Source organism: Gossypium hirsutum, chromosome A05, assembly GCF_007990345.1.
Source record: "Gossypium hirsutum isolate 1008001.06 chromosome A05, Gossypium_hirsutum_v2.1, whole genome shotgun sequence".
NCBI lineage: Eukaryota > Viridiplantae > Streptophyta > Magnoliopsida > Malvales > Malvaceae > Gossypium > Gossypium hirsutum.
Genome location: NC_053428.1, coordinates 30,852,646 through 30,862,146, shown reverse-complemented (window position 1 = coordinate 30,862,146; position 9,501 = coordinate 30,852,646). Strand labels below are relative to the sequence as shown.

The following is a 9,501-nucleotide window of genomic DNA, read 5'->3' as shown; positions in this document are numbered from 1 at the left end:
AAATGCCAAAATTTTGTTCGGTTAAAAAAATAAAAACCAGAGAAAATTATGCCTAACTCCATATATATATTTTTTTCCGATTTAAAATTTTATAATTATTAGAAAAAAAGTCAAATTTGATTTGAGTTCAGAGAAGGCAAGCCTAATGTTGACGCTATTCCAAAATTGAAATAGAAAAAAGAAAAAAAAAAGCACCAAAGGGCAAAGGCAAAGCCTTTCAACCAAGTCCAAGAGAAAACGAGGAAAGATTTAAGTCATTATTCGTATAAACATACTACAAAATCAAGCTTTGTTCGTGTATTATTCGTGGTCATTTTTGTTATGTAAGATCCTCTATCCCAAAAACTTCAAAATTTTTTTGTTATTCTTTAATTTAGGTGATGGGAGTAGTTTTATTGGTTTGATCACTTGGGGCTAGAAATGTTATTCAAGCTTGCTTTTTTATTTCCATTACTATCTGATCTGTTCATTTTCTTTTTGGGTTTTTTTTAAAACTGTTCTCGGTTTTAATTCTACGCTTAAAGTTCTGGGGTTTGATCGCTTGATATCCTTTTTATTTTTATATGGGCTGTTTCTATTCTTGGGGTTGCTATAGTTTCTTTTAATTGCCAATTTGAGTTTATTGATGATCATGCTCAAGAGTTGATTTTGATGATCGTTTACTTTTTAGTTATTTTAATTAAAATCTCAAATTTTGCCTCAAATTCATGATATTTAATGATAAAGTTATTGATTTTGTTGTAGGCTGTGCTTATAGAATAATCTGGGATTTTGTACTTCAACAAAAGAAGCAGGTTCTCATGGCTAATAGTGCGGCAGCCTGTGCCGAAAGGGCAACTCATGATATGCTGATTGGTCCAGATTGGGCTATAAACATTGAGCTATGTGATATTATAAACACGGATCCACGGTATCATTCTTTTTGTTTGTCGGTTTAGTGGCCATTTTTCTGTTCTTTTATGTGTTTTTGTACTTGTGATTGTGATTTGGTAATTAGATTATTTGGTTTTCTGGGAAGCACCGGTAGTTTTATTTGAATCACGTGAGTTGTGGTATGAATTATGCAATGTAGGCTTCTTAGGTGATTTTCAAACTTGCAAACATTGTTTGCTGAAGAGCAGCTCTAATCACCACTTTAATTGTTTTAAGTCGAATTTGTGATGTAATCCATCTTTTGATAGTGTAATATATAATCACAAGAGATTGTGGTACACTTTTGTGGAACGTTTCACTGTAATTCAGTTGTCCAATCATGAAAGAGGTGGAGCTTGTGAGGAGATTGCTGGGTTAACTTGATTTGTGCTGCCATTGCAATAGACGAGAGAAGTTTTTTCAAGCTTTGATTAAAATGTATCTTGCCTCAAAAATGTTAATGGGAGGATGATATGGCATGATTTTTTTCAGAAGAGAGTGATGAAGGGAGGGAGGTGAAGGAGGAAATTTTTGGATCTTCTGGATATGGTATCCTTTGTCTTGTAGGAGAAGAGAAAGGACAATTTGAGGGGAAATTTATATGTCACAAATAAGGGGTGGAGGGTGGGATTTTTCAAATATTGCATATGAGTGGCTTGAACAAGGACAAGAATCTTTAGGGTGTATACATCTTTATACCCTACTTTTGGATTCATTTAGCTTGACTATAGTGAGTGAAATGTTAAATACCCGTGTAAGAATTAGGTATTCACACCTAACTCCATGCAATGTAGGACCAATATGGTGGCTACCTTCCCATTCTATATTCTCTTGTCAGTCTATTATTTGGTGTTTGTCTATATGACAGACATGTTCTCTATTTTTCTTCTAGTTCCTTCTCTCACACTCGTTGTTTTTTCGGCTTTAATGTCTTTCTTGTACACTTTGGGTACTCGAGTTGGTCTTGGGTTGTAATTTATCTCTTTACTAGAAAAAGAATTGAAGGGTCTGAAGTGTGAACAGGAATGAAAATGTTTGAATAAAAAGAAAGTCATTGTCCGGTGCTAAGAAATGCACAGTGTATGTTATTGTCATCAATTTAATTGTTCGAAATATGATTTTATGCTGCCAAGGGGTTTTCTGTAGACATACAACACCCTCTCGTAGGAAAGTTGCATGGTTGTCCTGCAATTGTGTTGAATGTATTGGCTCCTTGTCATAACTTGATCCAAGCCTATTATTCGCTATCGCAGATGCATTTGGATCCTGAATCATCTGGACTTCGGTGAAAATCATAGTCAAGGTTTTGACATTCTCTATTTGTCTATTGTAGGCAGGCTAAGGATGCTTTGAAAGTCCTCAAGAAGCAACTGGGCAATAAAAACCCAAAAGTACAGCTACTAGCTCTTAATGTGAGTTACATGCTTCTCCCTCGTACATATTGCTTTTTCAGATATTTTTTCGGAAGTCAACTCTTATGTAATAATATGTATAACTTGGTTATTTTCAGTGATTTAATTTCATCATGTGGTCTCAAATGATTATTAACTCAGTACCATCCTATGTTTTTTCCTTAGTGTTGCATGATGATAAAGAAGTAATACGATACCATATATCTTTATATATTCGTCCAGGTATTGGATTCTCTCAGTAAAAATTGCGGGGAGCATGTTTTTCAGCAGATTGTTGAGTGTGATATCTTGAATGAAATGGTTAAAATCGTAATGAAGAAGGTGCCTTTCTTTGCCTGATCTGTGATATCTAACATTTCTTTTTAATTTCCTCAGTTTTTGGTTCTTACTACTCTTACTCTTCATTCTGGTAACTGTGCAGCCTGACTTGAATGTCAGGGAAAAGGTACTTACTTTTATAGACACATGGCAAGTAGCCTTTGGAGGACCCGGGGGAAGGTATCCGCAATATTTTGCAGCATATAAAGAACTACGGGTAAACATTCTATTTTGTGTTTACCTGCCAGCCCTTTCTTTTGTTGGCCCTTCATAAGCATCTATTTTCCCAGGGACGAATATTATCAAACTTGTTCTTTTGTGCTTGGATATATTAGGTTCCCTTTCATTTTCCATAATTTATCTTTTTCATGTATTTGGAGGATTCTTGGAGGGTCATGTCTCCATACCCATCTTTGGATTTCTATTGGACATGAGTGTCATACGGTATTTCAAGAAAATAAAAAATCGGAATAACATAGTCTATTCACATCTGTTTTTAAAGTTAAACCTTCTTTTGTGTATTTTCAGGTTGCTGGAGTTGCATTTCCTCCTCGAGAAAAGAATAGTGTACCGTTATTTACTCCACCTCAGAACAATCCAGTAACCCACCAACCAGTTTCAGCACGTCAAGATACTGCTATTGAGGTCTCTCGACAGTCTGATGATGCTTCTGGCTTGAGGTACTAATTTGCTAGATTATTATGTTCTTGTTGCGGATTAAACAGTTGTCCTTGACACAACATCTTTGTCCGAAAACAGATTTCGAAACCTTTGCTTCACTCAAACTATTTCAGAGTATTTGATTCTTAGTTCAATAATGACTTGAATCGGTACAGAAAAGTCAACTGATTTATTGTTGGTATCCGTAACTCTTTTGCTTGGATTGGATCTCTCATCTCTTGTTTGTTGTGTTTGATTTTATGTTTACCATATAAATTGTAAACCATATGTGAATGTGTAATATATTTATATCTTCATATGTATAAGTCGTCATTACTTATGCAAAATCATATACATTATGATTTAAATTTTTTTTCTTTTTGTTAGGCCTAAATAAAATTTTATTAAAAATAAAGACTCTGAAGATATTACAAAGAATAGAGCATCACAACTTATAATAGACATCACCTCACCACAGCTCATAATTAAGAAAAAAACATTCAATTGATAATACACATTATGATTTACATAATTATCTAACAGTTTCTATTATGTGTTCATTGGCATGTTTTAGCATATATATGACTATAACAATGTTGAAATGAATTTTTATACTTATTTTCTTTAATAAATCTAAAATTGATATTACAGAACATAAAGGTTTAACATGAACACAATATGATTACATGAATTTTTCAATATCATAAACATGATTATGACACGGCAAAATACATGAACACAGTACGGATTATTTTAACATTGGGACATAAAGATTGAGGCTTAAGCTATCCTTTTTTCTTTGTTGAACTGTAATAAACCACTTCAAAGGACTACACTGCATATCTCTTTCCATCTTTGTGTTTTAACATCTTTGCTGCTGACACGTAAACTTCCTAAATAAACTAGCGGTATTTTGGTTATCATTTGCCTGCAAAGACAATGAAACTTGTCTACTTTCAGCTTGTCAGAGATTCAAAATGCTAGTGGACTGGCAGATATCTTAATGGAAGTGCTTAGTGCATTGGAGCCCAAGACTCCCGAGGTAAAAACTTTGTTCTAGAAATGAACCATTATGCTTGACCCATGTACTATCCTGTTTTTCTTTTTCAGATTATTTTCTTGCTGTTGTACGTTGATTTACTCGTTTTAATGTGCAACTTGCAAGGTTTTCATTTTCCTCTTGGTTTTCTATTTAGCACCGGGGAAATTTATTGTTCTGATTGTTAATCTCTTTGTCTGGGATCAGCTTTATTAATCCAATTTTCCGGTTTCACATGGCGCAATGTAAAATCTTGGTTTTTTCCTTGCTGCGGCATGGTAAATTGATTCTTCATTTTGACCGTATTATTGGACTTATTGCATAAATTGGTCTTGGTAGATATTTTAAATAGGCTGAATTTTTTTGCTTAAGCCCATTTTTCGGGTTTAACAGTTTTGTCCTAAGCTTCCTGAATATTGAATGAGACTTTGGGCTTGGGCAGGTTGTGTGGTCTTTGCACGGTTCTAGATGAAAAGCAACCCTGGAAGCTAAATATGTGCCCACTTATCTATCAACACCAAATAAGAAATAAAGAAGATATATCTAAAAAATATTACATACTGTCCAATGTGGTCCTTATGCATGCCAGGGATTAAATAAATTCAAATCAAATGATTAGGCTTACTGTTTTGGATGTTGTTCAGTCTTTGAAGCAAGATGTGATTGTTGACCTCGTTGAGCAATGCCGTTCTTACAAAAAACGTGTTGTTCTTCTCGTGAATCATACAACGTGAGAATCTGTTTGTATCTTCCATTGATTTCCCTCCTGTTTTATAGAATAATGCTGATGATGGATTTTGCTTTTCCAGAAATGAGCAACTTTTATGTCAGGGATTAGCGCTAAATGATCAATTGCAGCATGTTCTTTGCCAGCATGATGACATTCTGAAAGGAAACACCAGTAGTGCTACCACAGCAGTAGCAGAAACTCGTGTTGTGCCGATTGTTAATGTTAACCATGACGATGATGATTCTGAAGATGACTTTGCTCAGCTGGCTCACAGGTGACTTTACCATGTTATGCTTCTGCCCCCCTTTTGGACATTTTTCTTCTAGTTTACAGAAAATATTTACTGTGTGCTGGATTAATCTTGCACTTCAAAACCATGAAAAAGTTGGAGAAAAAACATACATCAGTTCAATTCATCCGCTTTGCACATGGACAATGTTTTGATGCTATGTTAGGTTGACGTTTTGTTTTTCTTGATATTTCCATGTTTGATATTCATGTTTGATACATATCGAGACAAGGGTATGAGGATATCCTTCAAGGATCCTCTAGATACATGAATTTTTTTACTTAAAAAAAGTTAACACGTTTGTATCGGATAAATACTCGTATTAGAAATTTACAAGCGAGTCTGAGTAACTTAACATTGATGTGTTACATGCCCTGGTCTCTATAACATAAGAGGAAATTGTAGTGGTTTTGTCTTATCTTCTCTAAAACACACTTAAAGATTACTTGAATATAGTTTGTTGGAAAAGATAAAAAATGAACATTCTTATATTGAACGGATACCAATATTCGGCACTTATTATATCTAAGCAATATAAGATTTGGGTAACCAATCCTTACTTAAAGGGAATATTTTTTGTGATGTTTCGGTATTCTTGTTTCATCTAATTTAATGAATCTCTGTACTTGTATATTACAGATCGTCAAGGGATAATGCTCAAAGACAGGTCCAAAGAGCACAAAAAAGTGAACCTGCTCGAGCTGTTCCTCTTCTTCCTCCTCCACCCTCATCAAAAAGGCCAGTTACGACAAATTCCAGCTTCATTGATTATCTCAGCGGTGATACTTACAAGTCCGAGGATTTCTCTGAAATTAAAGAACCCACACTTCATTCTGATCCTACGGATGCATACATGAACTCCCTAGAGTTAGCTTCAACTTTAGCTCCATCATCTCCTTCCCGTTCGGTTGACACTGGATCTGCACCTGTGTTCAGTGAACAACCTAAACTGGCTTCCTTAGTCAAACCTGCCGATGCTGAGCAGCTGCCTCCGGTTCAGTTGGACAATCCTGCTGGAAACTACCCACCGTCTTCTATGTTCAATCAAAGACATCAATTCTTTGAGCAACAACATGGTTATACCGGTAGTTCTTCTCATTCCATTAATGGTTTTGATTCCTCTTATGACAGTCTTGTTGGACAAACTCAAAATCTCTCCATTAATTCTAAGATCCCAACCCAAGAAGTAAACCCAGAAGATGCTTTCTTCAGAGACCTTCTTGATTTTGCCAAAGCCATGCCATCTTCACCATCTAAATCCAATAATAAGCCATGTTGATCTTCTCCGATAGAACTAGCAATTTGTATTTTCTTGTCGTGTTCATGTATTTTACCGTTTCCTAATTGTGTAAAGTATTTTATATTTATATGAATTTTGATACATTAATAACACATTTTTTATATTTTGGAACATTCCTTTATTTGTGTCGTGTTCATGTTTTTCTTTTTCTTTTTTAATATTTCTTTTCCTGATATTTGATTCCATTGCTTAACCTTTTATGGCAGCAAACATATTTCAAATTCAGAACAAGAAAAAGATTCATTTCTTCTTCAAATTAAAACAACCAAATTAAAACAACCCAACAAAAGTGTAAAATGTTACATCAACGATGGGAATGGCATAGTTCCTGCAAGTAGTGAATTAGAATCAATCAAATTCACTCGCGTTTTTATTGATGCAATAAACATGAAAATGAAAATAGCACTTGCAAGTAAAAAATAAACATGAAAATGAAATTAACACTTGCAAGTAAACATCGGACTATGACATGAACAACTCCATGAAATGAAATCAGTTGACATTCAACCCTCATTCTTTTAGCCTCAACCAATGAACTCTGAAAAACAGGCTACTACTGATTGTAAAACAAGTTGGCACTCCATTGTTGTTCATGGTTTTTGGTTTTTGCACATGGGAAAAGCTGAATTAGATAACCCTCTTCTATGTAGTGTGTTATCTTGTTTATTGTGCTGTGTTTCAGCTTTAGTTCACAAATACAATGTTTGCCTTCAAGAACCTGCAATAATTTTCAGCAACACTAACTTAAAACAAATTGGTTTCCTTCATCTATTTTATATAACTTCGATGCAAATATTGCAATCTTTCATGCATGGTAAAACAAAACCAAGTAGAGGAGTAAAACCAGATCCATTTCAGAGGCTATCTATTGACAGCATCATCAAATTGGATTGGCAGGACAGGTCATGCTTACACAGCCTGGCCTGTTTTAGAATGTGCTATAATCAGCAATGTAATAAATTACATAGCTGTCATTTCCTTCTATGCATTTTAGGTATTTTTTTTTCTTCTTTTCTTTATAAGGAATCTCCCTTACAAACATTCAATCCATTATTTCAGGGCGCATTTAGCTTTACCGAGTAATAGCATTGATTTTCAATACTTTTTAACATATCGATCTTGTTTTTGCACCAACTTACCTGCTATACAAATGGTAATACAATGCAATATGTTTATAGACAACGTGCTATCCTAGCACATTATATGACAATAATCGAGTTCTTAAAATCACAATTAATTAGATAAAATTTAAATACGAGTGATCGATACGACAAATTTATAAATACTATGATCAAAAAATACATTTACTTACCTAATCCAAGATTAGGCTTAATTACTAACACAATCATAACATCAAACTACTATCAATTTGTTGAAACACAATCCCCATAGTACCATAGACTAACTAAACACAATTTTGGAAAGTGACAGCTAATTTATAATACACATACCAATGTGGGAATTTATAGTGAAAGGAAATAACTCAGGGGCCTAATTTCATTAGTTTGAGCCTTTAATTCTTGATTTTTCTGTCCCCCATATATATGCATCCCATTCAATAAGATTTTCATTCCCTAATATCCCAAAAGTCTAATAGAGCATTCCTTTGTAATCTTTTTACTTGTTTCTTTTGTCCTCTCATCTTTTGGCAACGGCAAACATTGGAAAGAAAACTAAGGGAAAACAAAAGATTGAGATTAAAATGATTGAAAATGATAATGATTGGTTGATCACATTCTCGAAACGTCGATCAGGAATCTATAAAAAAATAGGTGAGCTCTCCACTTTATGTGGTAATGAGATTCTTTTTATCATAAATTTCACCTGCAGGAAAACCTTTTACATTTAGTCACCCCACTATCGAATCTATTGCTAGTCGCTTTTTGAATGGAAACATACCTGTGATTGACGACATGCACACTCTTATTGAGGCTCTTCGTACAGTGAGAATCAATAAACTAATCCAGCTTTACAATGAGGTGCAAAGCCAAATGGATGCATCAAATGAGACACAAAAGATGCTTGCTCAACAGGTCACAAGTGGGACAGATTCTAATCGTTGGTGGGAAACTCCCCTTGATAAACTTAACCCAAGGGAGCTCTACAAACGATACTCCTATTTCTCAAAGCTTCTCGACCTGTTCCATATCTCTCGGAGCAAGAAGATTGCAACAACTTCTTCAATGCTTGCTCCAACGGGTCTTGTTGAGGATGCCCCTACTAACTTTCCTCTTAGTTAAGGCCATGGTCGCCAATAGTTCTAAACAAGTTAAATTTTCCTTGACTACTTAGGGGCTAGGCCATATTTCCATTTTGGCTCTTGTACATGTACATCAATCCTTATATTTACTTTAAATAAATTGGTGATTAATAAAAGAATCCTTGCATCATCCCATTTCTACTACTTTTATTGCTACAAATATAATTTTACATGTCCTTTTACTTTTAGTTTACCGCTAAAAGGTTTTCATATTACACAATCAATAAAAAATATCTCAATACGAAAAATACGTGTTTCATATAGATATATAATCAAACAATAAAAAAAAATACAAACAAGACATCCTGTAGCTCGAACCCAACAATCAAGTCGGGAAAAGGGTGTTACATTTTTAATGTATTTAAAAATATAATATTATTATATTTTTTATGAAACATTAAGAAAATAAAAGAATTAAATCCATAATGTTATCTTATTAAGAACATGGATTTAGAGATTTGAATTTTATTTATTATATACATTACAATAATAAAATGCTTGTATATTACGTGTAAGTTAATTAAAACAAAATCTAATTATATACACTTGCAATGTGTTAATGAGAACATTAATTTCATGTT

The 9,501-nt window shown here is 34.0% G+C and overlaps 1 protein-coding gene across 1 annotated transcript; it reads left to right on the top strand.

The window, feature by feature from the left end:
• LOC107905229 (TOM1-like protein 4) lies at nucleotides 1-6,773 on the top strand. The gene is made up of 10 exons (XM_016831828.2): nucleotides 1-323; nucleotides 745-910; nucleotides 2,246-2,324; nucleotides 2,547-2,645; nucleotides 2,746-2,859; nucleotides 3,171-3,322; nucleotides 4,263-4,344; nucleotides 4,986-5,071; nucleotides 5,151-5,345; nucleotides 6,000-6,773. Exons 2-10 carry the CDS (start codon nucleotides 801-803, stop codon nucleotides 6,637-6,639), a joined length of 1,557 nt encoding a protein of 518 aa, XP_016687317.2. The 5' UTR covers nucleotides 1-323; nucleotides 745-800; the 3' UTR covers nucleotides 6,640-6,773.
• The last annotated feature ends 2,728 nt before the right edge of the window (nucleotides 6,774-9,501 follow it).